This window comes from Gekko japonicus, unplaced genomic scaffold, assembly GCF_001447785.1.
Source record: "Gekko japonicus isolate JY-2015 unplaced genomic scaffold, Gekko_japonicus_V1.1 scaffold59, whole genome shotgun sequence".
Lineage (NCBI taxonomy): Eukaryota > Metazoa > Chordata > Lepidosauria > Squamata > Gekkonidae > Gekko > Gekko japonicus.
The window spans coordinates 2,053,168-2,069,932 of NW_015169174.1; the positions used below are offsets into that span (position 1 = coordinate 2,053,168).

The 16,765-nt window shown below is 45.8% G+C and overlaps 1 protein-coding gene across 1 annotated transcript in view; it reads right to left on the reverse strand.

Moving 5' to 3' along the window:
- Positions 1-10,095: 10,095 nt before the first annotated feature.
- The window catches only part of LOC107114423 (solute carrier family 2, facilitated glucose transporter member 9-like), a 31,719-nt gene continuing 25,049 nt past the window's right edge, over positions 10,096-16,765 (reverse strand). Inside the window, exons 9-12 of the mRNA XM_015415897.1 lie at positions 15,378-15,479; positions 14,333-14,408; positions 11,502-11,629; positions 10,096-10,475 (exon numbers count right to left, since the gene is read on the reverse strand). Coding sequence (XP_015271383.1) covers positions 10,230-10,475; positions 11,502-11,629; positions 14,333-14,408; positions 15,378-15,479 — 552 coding nt within the window. The 3' untranslated portion in view covers positions 10,096-10,229. The remainder of the gene's footprint in view (positions 10,476-11,501; positions 11,630-14,332; positions 14,409-15,377; positions 15,480-16,765) is intronic.

The following is a 16,765-nucleotide window of genomic DNA, read 5'->3' on the forward strand; positions in this document are numbered from 1 at the left end:
AATTTCTAAAGAAACTGCCCACTTTCCTGGACCCCAGGGTGGAAGCTACAGGGAATGGTGCTCAGAAGAGCTACAGATGGCATGACAAAGAACCACAATGTGGCTCCTAAGCCACAGAGTGTCATTGAATTAGTGGGACAAGTCAACTGCAACATAACTTTCTCTGAATGGGGACTGTGCACTAAATCTCAAAGTATGGAAGTGGCCAGTGCATCTCTGTCCATAGGATGACATCAAGCTTCCTTGATCCAGCTAGATTACAACAGCATGTAATCTTGGCTGCTGGAGCTGTACCCCACCTTTCCACACATCTGATGCTCCTGCATAGAAGCCTGCCCAGCATCAGCACCACATTCTGGGGCCAGGGCCATCAAGAGCCGCCAGAGGCCACCAGAGATTCCCTCTACCTCCAATACCAGGGAATACCAATTCCCACCCAGAGGGAATAAGTGGGGTACTCTGATCTGCTGCACAGCCCCCCCCCCCACTATGGCAATCCCATAGCTTTGGAAAAAGTGCAGAAAAGGGCAACTCGAATGATAAAAGGGTTGGAACACTTTCCCTATGAGGAAGGGTTAAGGCGCTTAGGGTTCTTTAGCTTGGAGAAACGACGGCTGAGGGGTGACATGATTGAGGTTTATAAGATTATGCATGGGAAAGAGCAGGTAGAGAAAGAGGTACTGCTTCACCCAAAGAGTGATCAACACTTGGAATTCACTGCCACAGGAAGTGGTGGCGGCTACAAGCATGGACGGCTTCAAAAGGGAATTAGGTAAGCATATGGAGCAGAGGTCCATCAGTGGCCACTATTAGCCACAAGGTATAGATAGGGGCTCTGGGGCAAGTGATGCTCTGTCTTCTTGGTGCTTGGGGGGGGGGGTCAACAGTGGGAGGGCTTCTAATGTCCTGGCCCCACTGGTGGACCTCCTGATGGCACTGGTATTTCTGGCCACTGTGTGACACAGAGTGTTGGGCTGGATGGGCCTTTGGCCTGATCCAACATTGGCATCTCTTATGTTCTTATGTTCTTACCACCCATAACCTTTAACAACCTATGAAAACAAATAATATGTCTCGCCTGTCTTCTTGGCCCCGATGGTGGCCAAGTCTCCTGAATCCCCCCTCAGAGATTTAGACCAGGACCCACGAAGGCAACCCCCTCCCAATCTATTCTCCATCCTTGCTAGTAATTAAGAGAGTAATGAAGACAATTGCAGCAGATCCCTACACCAACAAACCAGCAGCCATTCTACTAGCCCAATCCTAAAGAAGTTAACTTAGAAGTAAGTCCCAATGATTTCAATGGTGTTCACTGCCTTGTTAGAACTGCCACCTAAACCTTCAGATGCATGCAGCTCGGTTTTATTGCAACCTGCCTTTTGAGATTACTGACCAACAGGGACATCTAGTGGTCACTCATTGTAAGTCCAGTTAGCGTGAAGAAAATTATGGTTTGGGGCGTTTGCTCAAGAGATCTCAGGACTGAAGTAGAAATAAAGTGCAAGTGCATGCAATAACTCTCCCCCCTCAGGGCCCTGTTTTCTAACATAAGGAGCCAAGGGTAATACAAAGCAGAGAAGGAGGGAGAGGTGTGCTCAATCCTCCCTCCTTTGCTATTTGCCCACTACAAATTGCCTCACACCTAGCCACTTTTTTCCTTATAGAGATTTCTAAAACCTGCACTTTCTCTCACAAATATGCAGACTGTGGATGTTTTCACCTTTGAGGCTTACATTTGTGTTTGAATCAATCTATAATGTTAATGTCAAAATCACATTGATGAGAATTTATTTATTTTCTGCATTGATATCTAGTATTTGTTCTGCTTTGGAACTGAAGTAGGGTTGCCAGCCTCCAGGTGTGGCCTGGAGATCTGGAACTACAACCGATCAGCATAGAGAGATCAGATCTGGAGAAAATGGGAGCTTTAGATGGCAGGCTCTATGGTATCATGACCATGCCAAGCTCCTTCTCCTCCCTAAATGCCACCATCCCCAGACTCTACCACTAAATCTCCAGGAATTGCTCAACCCGGAGTTGGCAACCCTAAATTCAAGGCCACTTATAGGGGATTCCCTGGCAGTCTCTCTATTATGCTGTGCTTTAAAAAAAAAAAGGTTCTGGCGCTCATATATAAGGTTGCACTGATTTCCACCAGTTCCCACCTCAGGACCTGGGAGAGGCCCTCCTCCCAAAGGTGCCAATACTCAGTACCAGTGAGTGCTGTCACAAAAAAGCCCTGCTATTATGCATCAGCTATTGACATGTGTCACTGACTGTAAGGGGAAAAGCTCAGAAAAATACTTTTGGGTGTCATAGGTATTGCAAGCATGAAGGACTGCCCCCTCTCATATTGTCCACCTTGCTGGTTAAGATCTCCCTCACAAGCCCTTCTGTCAGTGCCCTTGGCCTTCAGAGGTGAGGTGGATGGCAAACAGACAGGGCTTTTTCAGTAGCAGCACCTCATCTGTGAAATGGCCTTTCCCTTGAGGCTTGCCTGGGACCTGTGTAACTTTCTTTTAGGTACCAGGGCAGAATCATAGAATCATAGAATGTTAAAGTGGGGACCTTGCAGGTCATCTAGTCCAACCCCCTGCACTCTGTAGGGTATACTGAAAGATAGCCCTACATACCTACAACATACCCAAAAGATGGTTGTCCAGCCTCTGCTTGAAAACATCCAGCAAAGGAGCATCCACCACCTTCCGAGGCAGACTGTTCCACTGCTCAACCACTCTTACAGTTAGGAAGTTTCTCCTGATATTTAGCCGGTAATGACTCCCTTGTAATTTCCACCCATTAGATCTAGTCTTGCAATCCGGAGCAAGAGAGAATAGATCAAAAAGAAGAAGAGATTGGATTTATACCCCGCCCTTCACTACCCAAAGGTGTCTCAGAGCGGCTTACAAACTCCTTTCCCTTCCCCTCCCCACAACAGACACCCTTGTGAGGTAGGTGGGGCTGAGAGAACTCTTGACAGAAACTGCTCTTTTTCAAGAACAGCTGTGCCAGAGTTATGGCTTGCCCAAGGTCATCCAGCCAGGTGCAAGTGGAGGAGTGGGGAATCAAACCCGTTTCTCCCAGATTAGAGTCCGCGCAGTTAACCACTACACCAAACTGGCTCTCTGCTCCATCTTCTACATGACAGCCCTTCAAATACTTGAAGACTGCAATCATGTCCCCTCTAAGCCTTCTCTTTCCCAGGCTAAACATACCCAACTCTTTCAGCCTTTCCTCATAAGACTTGGATTCCAACCTTCTCACCATCCTGGTTGCCCTCTTCTGGACACGCTCGAGCTTGTCAACATCCTTCCTAAAATGTGGTGCCCAAAACTGGACACAGTACTCCAGGTGAGGCCTGACCATAGCAGAATAGAGCGGAACTACCACCTCCCTTGATCTGGACACAATGCTTCTGTTAATGCATCCTAAGATTGCGTTAGATTTCTTCACAGCCACATCGCACTGCAGGCTCATGTTTAGCTTGTGATCAACCAGAACACCTAGATCCCTTTCACATGTGCTGCTGTCAAGCCAAGACCCTCCATTCTATATCTATGCCTTTGATTTTTTGTACCTAAGTGTAGGACTTTGCATTTATCTCTATTGAAATTCATTTTATTTGTCTCAGCCCACTGTTCCAGCCTATCTAGATCATTTTGAATCCTGACTGTCTTCTTCAGAATTAGCAATCCCACCTAACTTCGTGTTTTTGTTTAACCTTTCTAAAAAAAAATTAAGCAGTATGATCACGAGATGTGATGGTACCACTTTACTCTGCTTTGGTTAGACCTCACCTAGAGTATTGTGTTCAGTTTTGGGCACCACAATTTAAGAAGGATATAGACAAGCTGGAACATGTCCAGAGGAGAGCAACGAAGATGGTGGGGTGTCTGAAGACCAAGTCCTGTGAGGAAAGGTTGAAGGAGCTGGGTATGTTTAGCCTGGAGAGGAGATGACTGAGAGGTGATATGATAACCATCTTCAAGTACTTGAAGGGCTGTCATCTAGAGGATGGTGTGGAGTTGTTTTCTTTTGCCCCAGAAGGTTGGACCAGAACCAACGGGTTGAAATTATAACAGAAGAGTTTTCGGCTAAATATTAGGAAGAACTTCCTGACAGTTAAGAGTGGTTCCTCAGTGGAACAGGCTTCCTCGGGAGGTGGTGGGCTCTCTTTCTTTGGAGATTTTCAAACAGAGGCTGGATGGCCATCTGACAGCAATGCGGATTCTGTGAATTTAGGCAGATCATGAGAGGGAGGGCAGGAAGCGTTGCCTCAGTGCTTAGTTCTTGTGGCCCTTTTTTACACACCCAGGGAAATGCTAATTGCCACTTTGGGGTCAGGAAGCAATCCTGAGCTGCAGTCATACACACTATATAATCTACTTTCAATGCACTTTCCAACTGGATTATGCCAGTTCACATAGTAAAATCCAGTTGGAAAGTGCACTGAAAGTGGATTATTTAGTGTGTGTGACCGCAACCCTGGAGGGTTTTTTGTCATCTTCTGGGCATGGAACAGTGGTCACTGCGGGTATGGCGGGGGAGGTATTTGTGAATTTCCTGCATTGTGCAGGGGGTTGGACTAGATGACCCTGGAGGTACCTTCCAACTCTATGATTCTATGATCTTTTAAAATCATAGTGGGCTCTTAATATGAAAACTGTTAAATTTATTTTAAGCTGCTCAATTATTTATTTATTTTTATCCTGAGGGGGGTTTTTTATGCTGAGTTTAAATTAATAACTTTTAATGTTATGTTTTATTATGTTACTATGAAAACGACCCGTTGTGGAAATAAATACAACGGCCTCTAGAAAGAGGCTCTGGGCGGGTGCCCCGGCCTTGGACCCTCAGTGTCAATTTGTTGTGGTGACCTCAGCAGGGTATAATGACACTGAGTCCACCATTTTCTCCAGAGGAACTGATCTCTGCTACCTAAAGAACAGTTGTAATTTTGAGTGATCTTCAGCCCTCACCTGGAGATTGGCAACGATGGTTCCTCAGAAGGGAATAGTTGGTTTGGAGGGTGGAGTCTATGACTTTGTACCTGTCCGAGGTCCCACGCCTCCTGAAACCTCACCCTCTCCAGGCTCCATCCCTCACATCTCCAGGAATTTCCCACCTGGAGTTGGCAAACCTATCTCCTTCCCAGCCAGTCATCAACCTACCCTTATTTCCCCCTCACTCTTCAGCTTTCCACCCCCCACACACCTGCAGCCTCTCCCGTGCTCTGAAGCCCTGACTGCTACGTCACATTGGCTGTCATATGGGGGCCACCTCAGCAGCATATAAGGATACAGAGCCCACCATTTTCTCCAGGGGAACTGATCTCTGCCATCTGGAAAGCAGTTGTAATTCTGAGTGATCTCCAGCCCTCACCTGGAGATTGGACACATTTTACCTCAGAACAGGAAACTGTTTAGAATGTTAGAGGCAAAAGCCAATCAAGTTCCATATGCAAACGACCTCTGTGTTCCAAGACGTGTTCCAATGAGGCTGCATATGCAAATAACCTCTGTGTTCTGACTGGCTATGGGGGGGAGAGGAAAAGCAAACTGTTTAGAATGTTGGAGGCAGGACTCAGGCAAAGCAGCCAGTGGATAGGGAGACCCTCTGAATGACAGATCAGAGAGCGAACTGATTTTGGAGCGTGTGGAATGTTCTAGAGAAGTGCCACCACCATTCAGCTTTTATTTATAAGGGAGATTTTGTAAGCTGCCTAAGACAGGTTCCCCAGGAGAGGCGGCATAAAAGAAATCCCTATAATAAATGAATCATGGTAAGAAATTAATGATCCAAAGTGAGTACCCTTCAAGAGACTGGAATCCCAAGTCTATACCTGCCGTTAAGTCATTATATTGAATGGGAAGTTGGGGTATGTAACTATTTCAATAAATATAGATAACATGGAGTAAGGTGTCCTTGGATTAGGTCACTGTGGTCCTTATCATTAGGTAAGAAGTTGTGCATAGTGTCTAACATTCAGGGAATGGTTGCAGTTGCCCATGCATAAATAAATGCCAATTAACATGAGTCATGCAGATAAAATCTGTGAACCGCCCTGAGCCCGCTTGCGGGGAGGGCGGGCTATAAATCTAATAATATTTTTTCTTTTTAATGGAATACTAGTGAAACAACCCAACACAGCTTCCATTCAACTAAGGAAAACACTTCTTATGCCAGATATTTTCTCTGCTGGGTAACTTAGCAAAAAGTGGAAGAGGAGGGAGAAAGGGGCAGGTACAAGAAAGCACAGCAAGAATCTGCATGCATGAAACATTTGCAATATTTTTTAGAATAACTTGGAAATGAACCATTTTTAAGAGTTCAAGAGTACTGCTTGCAATCTGAAGAGAGGGGTGTTTGATCCATTACTAGTCAGAACCCCGCAAACAGCAATTACTTGGGAGGACCTTTGGGGGGAAAATATGGTAGAAGACATTTTCCCCATCTGGTTCGCCATGCAATGAAGACCCATGTGGGATATCGATAAGGGAAAGCACCCGTGTGAGTTTTTCTTGTCTAAATTGGTCCAACTTGCGCACGACAAAAGCACTATGGACCAGGGAACATCCAGACTTTTATTGACTACATTGACCAGCAGGCACCTCCTTGCTAAAAATCACTCACAGTCTTCCATTTTTTAAACAATTTAAAACTTGGCCCACCTTTCTAAAGCTGAAGGTAGTTTACAGTAAACATCATTAAAATCACAACACATACATGCATTGAAAAGATAAAACCTCCAACGGTAAAACTCCTACAGAAGAGGATGCTCCCCAAAGATCTACTTCAGCACCTCTGAACGCGCAAATAACATGAAGAAATGCCCTCCGTAATAGAGTTGTTTTATGTGCCTTCTGAAAGATGTTTAGCAAACAGCTTTAGGCACATTCTCCAGGAAACTATTACAGATTGTTGAAGGAATGACATGGAAAGCTGGAGTTCTTCTGTGGGCCCTCTGGATGGAGGCCATCATCGAGAGAGCCAGTGCATGGATCCATACTCTGAGAGACGGACCTTGTGTTAGGTCATGGCAGTCCTGTAAAAGCAATCTCTCCCAGATTACTAGCCACAGTAATTCTCAGGCACTGAAAGAGGAGGAAATGCCTCTTGTACTTCACACACTGATCACTACCTCATGCCTTCTCAATCAGCGTGGACACCACACCTTACTGAGCCATAGCAGAATCTTTTCTGGTTCATCACCCTTCAGTCCTTAAATGTGGCCTCACTTTGCTTTCCGTGAAGCTCCATGAGACAGCCAAGTCTTGGATGAGTGGAACATGCAGATCTCCTTTACCAGAGGAACTAGAACAGTGATGGTGAACCTTTTAGAGACCGAGTGCCCAAACTGCGACCCAAAACCCACTTATTTATCGCAAAGTGCCAACACGGCAATTTAACCTGAATACTGGGGTTTTACTTTAGAAAAAACAACTCATACATTAACTTAAGATGATCCAAACAAAGTAAGGAAAGCAATCCCAAATGCTTTCATTTACTTAAAATGATTTGGCAGAGAATTCGACACTTTAATGATGGTCTGGGCCTGGCTGGGGCGATGGCACGCGTGCCCACAGAGAGGGCTCTGAGTGCCACCTCTGGCACCCGTGCCATAGGTTCGCCACCACTGAACTAGAACATGGCTTCTGCATTTGTCCTGACTTAGCCAACACATGGGATGCTTCACCTTGCTGCCAGCTCAACAGTTACTGCCTTAACCCATGCTGCTTGGGCATGACTCAGCAAGGATCTTTCCCGACCGGGCTGGGAGCTCCTCACCCCCTGACCACTTGGCATGAAAACTGCCTGTAAAATCCAACCATCCAGAACTTGTGACTCCAGAGGCAAGGCTTGATTCAGCCACTTGTTCCCTTGGCCTGACAAATAGTTTCCTGCCAGATTCCAGTTCTGAGTAGTAGTCCCTACTGAGGGGCAGAGACAGCCATTTAGAAGGCACATTAGCATCCTGAGAGAATAACATGAATGGTCCCCTACTGCCACCTCTCGGATTACCAGAACAGAAATTGTAATCCAGAAAGTGAAGAGCACATCTGCTCTCATCAGACAGCCCAACTATCTAGGATGTGTCATAATGAAGACCAATGTTCCCTCTAAGCTGTGGAGTTGTGTGAGCAAATATGCTACTTTGTGAGCTCCTGGCATGAAAGCTGTGAGCGAGTGATTTGGCTGCTGCATAAATCAGTTTGCTCTGGAGCTATCCTCCCTGAGCTGAGACAAAACTGTGTGAGCTGGAGGCTAGAAAACTGTGAGCTAGCTCACCCTAACTCAGCTTAGAGGGAACACTGATGAAGACTGATGCCATGTACACAATAACATCACCAGTCCTTAAGGTAAAGCAAAAGTAAAGGTAAAGGTTAACAAAGACACAAACTAGTGCTGTGTTTGTTTCCTAACTTCTTCCTACCATAAGGCCCATTTCTCCAGTGTCACAATCCGGCCTTCACATACCTTCTCTGTGCCACATTATTCTGACTTTCTCTTCTCTCCCTTATGCATACAACTTCCCCTGTGCCGCCGTTTGTGTACTCTTTCAGGATCACCCTTTACTTACCCTTGGTTTAGTCTGAGCCAAGGCTCAGCCCTGGAGCAATATCAGAAAAGTGTCTCTGATAATGTGCAGAAGGCATGTCCTAACCATCGAAAAATCATATCATACTAACTTCAAAGTCAGATGAACCTTCTTCAATGGCAAAACGTCTGCACATTCAAAACATCATTCAATGGAGAAGATACTCGCTTAGCCATATTAACTGCTCTTACTCTCAAAACATATTGTACACACTTTGATCCCAACAGGTGAGCAAGGGAGGGAGATCAACAACTCCCCCACTCCCCTGCTGAGTCCTAATATTACTTGTTCAGAGGACTTAGCCCTTTGTTTCTGCTTTGCAAAATCTCAGTAGACTGCCCTTGCTCCCATTACTCTGGAGTTTCCAGGAAGATGACCAAGGAGTTGGGGAGACGGGAGAAGCAGCAGGCATTTGAAGGGATTGCTTTTCTTTAGGGCAACAGCCATCATCCCTGCTTCAGTTCTAGACAAGGGAGGCATCCCAAAAGGAAGGGAATATCTTAGAGAGACTAGCCGTTTTGTGGATATCTTCCAGCCCAGTCTCTCACAGAGGCACATCTGCCTGGCCCAGTTCCCTCCATTGCCTAGGATGCCCAAGGACACAAAGGCAGGAGCAAGTCTGCCTAGTTTACTCTCACTTTCTGTTGAGAGACAATAGCCCAATATCTCACTTTTTTTTTTTAAAAAAAGGAAAGTGCTAGACAGTCTAGCTAGTTGCTGAAATCTGTTATTCCGACGCTCTGTATGGATTCCAATGCATTGATAAAACTGGACCAGAACAATCTGGGCTGGAACTGCCCATGTTCTGGACCTGTTTCCTTGCATCACCAAAGCAGATTGTTCTTAAGAGAGGACAGCACAGGTGCGAGTGGGTCTCATGATCTCTGTATTTACTGGGGTGCAGTGCGGTGGGAAGAATACAGATCAATTATTCTTGTGTGATAAATTTATTAAGCTTCTGTCTGTTTTTTTAAATCTTCTGATCTTCCAAGTCTATAGGCTCAACCTCTTGAATTCTCTCTTGGGGGGGGTGTGCAGAAACTTCATTAAGTCTAAATTCAGTTGACCGCATAAGTGCAGATAGTACTGAGATCAAATGTGGGGTGTATATCTATTACTGCACACTTAGAAATATGTGTAAATTTTATGTTGGTCTATTGCTGAGATTCTGAGGTTGCTGTTCAGTTGCAGTACAACAGAGATGTCTTCTTATTGTTGACCTCTCTGACATCAAACTATACACTATAAACCTGCAGATGCATCAATACGTCACCCTAAATCCCTCTAAATTTTAACCCAAAAGGAAAGAGGATAAGTCCCATGACAGTCTAGAATGTCTTTTTAGACCAGTTTCCTGAAAACGGCTGTCACCCAGCTCTCTTGATTTTCAGCTCTCAGGAGAAGGAAAGGGCCGGGGTGGAAGGAGGAGGCAGCCTCAGTAGATCTGAATCAGAGACTTCTTCCCAAATTCCTCCCTAAGTCCCTTTTGTATTGCTGACCCAGGTAGGAAGAAAGGCACCAAAGGAAGAGAATCTGTGCTGAGTTCTCATCTCCTTCTGTTCAGTGGCAGAGGACTAGGGCTTCGCAACAGGGAGGACAGCCGTCTCCCAAAAGCGCAAAAGGGAGAGCCTCATGCTGGGCTGGATCCAGAACCAGAGAACTCCAGGGAGCTGTTCTCCAGGGCACCATAGCCATTGAACTTGACCATCTTGACAGAGTCTGGCAAGCAGGAGAAGAAGGAGTGGCGAGAGTCAAAGATACGGCTGATTTCCATAAATGTCTTGTTTTTGGTTTCTGGGATAATGAAATAAACATACAAAGCAACCAGAATGCAGATGCCACAGAAGACCAGATAGCAGAAAGCACCAGCCGACATCTGGAGATGGAAACAAAGTGGGGTCAGGACAATCAGAAGTAAACAAACAGTGGCATTTTCCAGTCTTGTGATACATTCACTTTGTCCAACACAACAGGAAGCAACCAGCACCATTTGAAGTATTTAGGGCACTCAGACCTGACTACCATTCCCTAACCATCACAGACTCTTGATGCATTCCTCACTGAGCAGAGGGTTTGATATTCTAGAATGCATAGCTCTAAAACTGGGAGCCAGAAAGCCCCAAACTATGACTGAAATAAATTAGCATGATTCATTCTCCATTATAGCAGTGTTAAATGCATGACTCCCCCAACTGCTGTCAATATGGCTGCAAGGTCCTATGGAAGACAGCTGGTCAAGCCAGAGGTGCAGTTCTGGCCTGAGAAAGGCCAGTATCTTTGCCTTGCCCTGCAGCAAGCAACCTGGGATCTTTCCCTCATGCAGTGTAGCTTTCCAGTGCTGTTTATCTGAGAGAAGCTCCAGTTGCCTTTAGAACATAGTGATTTCTGGTCTTGAGGTACTGAATACAATTTATAGAAAATGCTGCCTGAAGTAGGACTGGTTTGCCATTTGGTGCGTTCTTGTCACCTGGATTAGGGAGTGGTCTGCTGAGACCAGCTGGGTCTTTTTTGCAAGTTCTCTCCCTTTGTAATCTAAAGATTGCTGACTGGTCCTTCTGTGCCCTTTTGGAGCCGCAGTATAAGACATAAAATGAAGTCTGGAAAGACGCAGCCCATTTCAGTGTTTTGTCTGCACCACTGTTACCTTCAGTAGTAATTTGGTGGTTCTTCTCAAGTACCCACTGTTGTCGTGTGCCTGTCATAGCCACCTATTTGTTTGTTTTTTCAGTTCCAAGTTCACTTTCTCCCAAGAACGTATTATGCTGTGCAGTAGCTGGGGTTTTCTAGACCAGGCAGAAAATACAGCAGTCTGGTCATTTGGGTGTTATCCAGGAACTATCATGTGAGAATCTCTGTCCCTAGATCCTCACCCACACCACCCACTCAAAGCACCATGTTTTACCTGCAGGAAGGGAAACACAAACCCCACGGTGAAGTTTGAGAGCCAGTTGAGGGACCCACCCACAATGTAGGCAGATGGGCGGTGGGACTGCTTGAAGAGTTCAGCTGTCATCAAAAAAGGGACCCCGGCTGCATGAGAAAGACACTGGTTAGGCCAAGCTGGGTTTTAGACAAAGCCAGACTGTTGGTAGAGGGACAAAGCTGGATCTGCAAGTGGCTTTTAAGGGCTGGTTCAATTCCTATTGAAGGAGGCTGTTTTAAATCCTAGGCTCCTAAAACACTGCAATTACCCACAAGATTATTTATTAATGACTTTATTTACAGCCCACCTGTATTGCTGGCAGAATGCCCTCTGCAGAGACAAACTAGAATGGCAATCATAAAGAGAAGTCAACTTAAATAGATCTGCAATGAATTTTCATCTTTTGAATTTTCATCTTTTCATTTTTCAGGAAAAAAGTGCCTTTGAGGAGTGCAAAAAGCATCCCTAGACTCCTGCCTTTTGTGTTATTTTTCATGCATGGTTGCGTCGATTTGTTCTCTGATTTTTCTGCTAATTTACTGTTAATGCTTTTTTCGCCTTATTTTTTTTTTAATTTAAGTTTTCCCCCTCTCTTGATCCCAGTCAAGTAGGGGAGGCACTGTGGCTCAGTGGAAAAGCACATGTTTTGCATGCAGCTAAAGCAGGAAGGGTTGAGAAAGACCTTTCTCTGCCATAAGCAAGAGAGCCACTGAACGTCACAGTTGACAAAACTGAGCTACATGGAGCCAGTCAGATCTGGCTACACATTGATATGATGACAACAAACAAAACTGCACTGCCCTCAGTCAAAAGTCCTGACCCAGCTCTTATTATGTCAGAAGGTGCATTCAAGCACATATATCACCGACAGCAGTATAATGTGGATAAACAACCACACTCAGATGCACATTTGAATGCACACCGGGACACACATCTGAGTGTTTAAGGGCCAGCCCATCCATTAGGCCCACCTAGCTGATTGCTTAGGGCACCAGGGATGGAGGTAGGGTTGCAAGATCTGGAAATTGGAAAGGGGGGGGGACAGAGCCAAGGGAGGGCAGGGTTTTTGGGGGGGACACCTCAGCAGGGTATGATGCCATACAGTCCACTTTCCAAAGCAGCCATTTTCTCCAACGGAACTGATCTCTGGAGACTAGTCGTAATTCCAGGAGATCTCCAGCCACCATCTGGAAGTTAGCAAACCCAGGTGGGGGGCTGCCAAACCAGCCCACAGTGTCAGGGTCTTCCACAGCAAGCAGCAGCCCCAAGTTTTGCCCCCAGCCCTGGTGGGTGGCATATAATGAACTTTAGAGGGGAGGTAATGATATTTCCACCCTTCAACATGTTTCAACATGGCAAACCATATGTAGAAGAAGAGAAGAAGAAGAGAAGAGATCGGATTTATACTCCGCCCTTCACTACCCAAGGGAGTCTCAGAGCAGCTTACAAACTCCTTTCCCTTCCCCTCCCCACAACAGACACCCTGTGAGGTAGGTGGGGCTGAGAGAGCTCTGACAGAAACGGCTCTTTTTCAAGGACAGCTGTGCCAGAGCTATGGCTTGCCCAAGGTCATCCGCAGGTGTAAGTGGAGGAGTGGGGAATCAAACCCGGTTCTCCCAGATTAGAGTCCGCACACTTAACCACTGCACCAAACTGGCTTTCCATGCCCTATGTATGCCCCGTGCCCTATGAATAGTTTTACTGAGTGCCCCCTGAAAAATCATTGAAAATAGAAGCACTTTAAGAGAGCCACAAAAATGTTCAAGATTTCTGCCACCCAGGATTTGGCTTAACTGTACTCTTAGGGAAGCAGCATTCTGGTAACTGGAGGCTTCTTTCATCTACCATACAGAGGAGCACAAACCTTTGGATCAGGAACTTTTCAGTTCTGTAATAATTTCCCTGTTGTACAACGATCTGCTTGTTCAGACTGTGGCAGTTCAATCACCATCCCTTTCTTTCAGGAGCATATAGATTTGCTTCCTCAAATAATTAAAAAAAACCTTTAATAAAAATCCATCCAGGGAGTGTTAGAACCCCTGATCAAGCGTTGCTCACAGATCACCCAAAGTGGGAAGAGAGATATTTTTATTTTAAAAGTCAGATTCATCATTGTTTGTGAACAATGAGCCATTAAAATCCTAATTAAAGATGTAATTACAGCGAATAAATTCTGGGCCGACAATGAGTTATGGATCTGTTGGCGGCTGCACTAATACATCAATTGGGTAAACCAGCAGCTGCCTCGTCCATCATATTTAGAGTGCTGTGCTTTCACCCCTTTGTTAGCAGCAGGCAAAGGAACTGACTGCAGTCCACAGCAAGATGGCACTGGGCCTTTGGAATTTCAAGTGACAGTCCACATTCCGCCACTTCTAAGGTATGACAGGAAGCCACGGAACTATATCAAAGCATAAATCACTTCCTGCCATTGTCTCGCTACCCGTGACCTTTAGAGCGCTCAAAATTCCACAGCCAAGTCTACGTTTCATACCTTCAACCAAATCTAAGTGGGTAAAACACACACAGAGAGGGTGATTCAGCAGAAGAAAGTTCCTCACTGTTCATTTCCTAGGCACAGACTTTCTTGAGAGCCTGAATTAACCTGTATCCCATGACTCACTTCTCACCCTTTGTCCCTCACAGTCCTGCTCTTGAGATCCTCAGTCTTAGCTTGGTTGATGGTCTTCAGTCCAGACCTCTGATGTCTCACCGCCCCCCCCCAGTTCTGCTGGTGTTCCATGGACTTCAATGGCAGTCTAGCCATACTGCTGTTCCTGGGGTGTTCCCACTTGGCACCAGGGACTCACCTGGTCCCATACAGAATCCTGCAATGATCCCAATGACACAGGCCACACTGACATAACGCATCCAGGACACCGTCGCCTGCAGGAAGAACAGACATTCCGCAGAATAATTAGCAGAAGTGATTTCTGTTTTTCTCTCAGATTCTACCACTGTCCCTGCCACCTCTGCATGTTCCACTGATAAGCTCAGTTCTAGCCTGTATATTGCAGGCTATCCTATGCCTGTTTGATCAGACACATTAGCTCTAACATTCTGATCCACAGCTCTTTACTAGCCTAGCTCTGAGCTTTTCCCTTCCTGGTACCCACCCTTCACTTGCATGATTCATGCAATTCGAGAGGCATGTCACATACGTTATTTACATTTAAACATTAGTATCCCACTGTTTTCTAATGTCCAAAGCAGCTTACAGCATATTAAAAACAATCACAATAAAAACATTACAGTAGAATAATTGTGGATTACATGGTCAAACAGCAAAATGTTGAAAGCCAGAGAATCCAACAGTAGTTTAACTTTTAAATCAGGAATATTAGCAACAAAGATCCTGATAATATTTTTAGGAATATTAAGAACAGATTAAACTGTGAAAACGTAATCTGAGAAAGTCCCCTATCCAGTGGGCAACACAATCCAAACAAACAATAACTCAGTGGAAAGCCAGAGGTTGTTGCCAGCACCTGTTGCCAACACTCTGACCCCAAAGAAGAGATTTGCAAATGGCCAATAGTTGGAACACTCCAAGGGAGCTAGATAGAATTGTACTTAGCTGAGCTTCACATATATACACCCTCCAAATTCCATTACCTAAAGCTCTGTTACTGTGCATTAAATCAATCCACATTTGACTAGGACCAAATTATCTTTGTGTGTACATTTTAGCTACAAGAGGGGAAGAGAACCTTTGCAAAAAGAGTTGCATAGAAGACAGGAAGGGGTTACTGAGGACCACCAAATCATATCTCAGGGTGGGGTGGATGTAACTGGCAGGGATTCTGTTAACAACCTGTACTACAGGCATAGCCATAGCTAAGAGGATGCTTATACCTGCAGCACCAAGGACATGGTGATGCCTGAGCAGCAGATGCCCATGAAGAAAAATCCAGTGATGACAAGAGGCCGGCGCCCCAACTTCTCAATGGTGAAACACTGTAAAAAAAAAAAATGAAGACGTTGATTACATTAGGGTTTTGTGTGTATCCAGGGGTCATTTCCTGCAGGAGCACATGCAACAAGCCCCACCCCCTGCTCCCAGCAGCCCTCAATCGGAGCAAGAAGCAGCCAGGTAAGTTGCAGAGCCCCCCCCCCGCCTCCCCCGTCCAAACCAGTACAGTGGCACCTTTAAGACCAAGTTTTATTCAGGTACAAGCTCTCCCTCCTCTGCAAGGACAGATCTGCACATCCCCCACCCCCAATAGCTAGCAATCCAAAACAGTCCAGTGGAGCCTGAGCGGTTGCCTTCTGACACACTTCCGGTGATGTCAGGGGGTGTGGCATATGCAAATAAGTTATGCTAATGAGCTATGCTAATGAGCTCCTGCCCCTCTTTTTCTACAAAATGACCCCTGTGTGTATCTATCCCCCTCTGCTTGTCTTTAGGGGCCAGAATGCTGACCTGTAGAAATTCAGGGCTCCATCTTCATACCAAGGAGGAGGGTGAGGTCCAGGGAGGGAATAATGGGAACATCAGCTCTCCTGAATTATGCATTCCAAGAATGAATGGGTTAGGATCTAAGAATTAGAACTCTTTGGTTTTGTTTCTTGTGTGGGGAAGGGCCTGAGATATGGTACATTAAATGCAGGTGGTACCAAAGGGCCTGCTTGATTAAAGCTGATGGAGAGGAGGCTCGGACACAGTCATTCGTAAGTTTATTTATGGAAGAGGAGTAGTGTCCAGCAGACTAGCCTGGGAGGCGGGATCCTGCCTCTGCCTCCAGCAATAGGAGGGGGTTAGGGCTGGTGAGGGAAGGGAGGGGGATGTTCTGGGATCCAGGAGCCTGAAACTTCCACGATGGGGGGAAAAGATGCTGCCAGAAGGAAGCCAAAGCAGGAAAGCTGCTGACAGCAGAACAAATGCCTGTAATTTTATAACCAACCTCAGTGCATCCATTGGGGGCCGTTTTTGCCGGCACTCAGGAGCAATCAGGCTGATGGAGCGATGAGCTTGCCGGAGTTAGGCATTGCTGATGGGCAGCAAAAGGCGGTTGGTGGGAGAGAGAGCTGTGCATTTGTGTAATAGCGGGAGACTCAGGTCTGACACTTGAACAGCCCAGGGTGATACCTGGCCGAAAACTTGTCCCCAGCTATGCTGAGATTTGGAATCAGAGAGGCCGTGACAGAGCTGAGTGTAACACCTCTAAGTACAAACAGATAACTTCAAGATGGATTGGACACAGGATTCGTCTATTCCTCTGGTCGGACAAAAAAACAAAGGC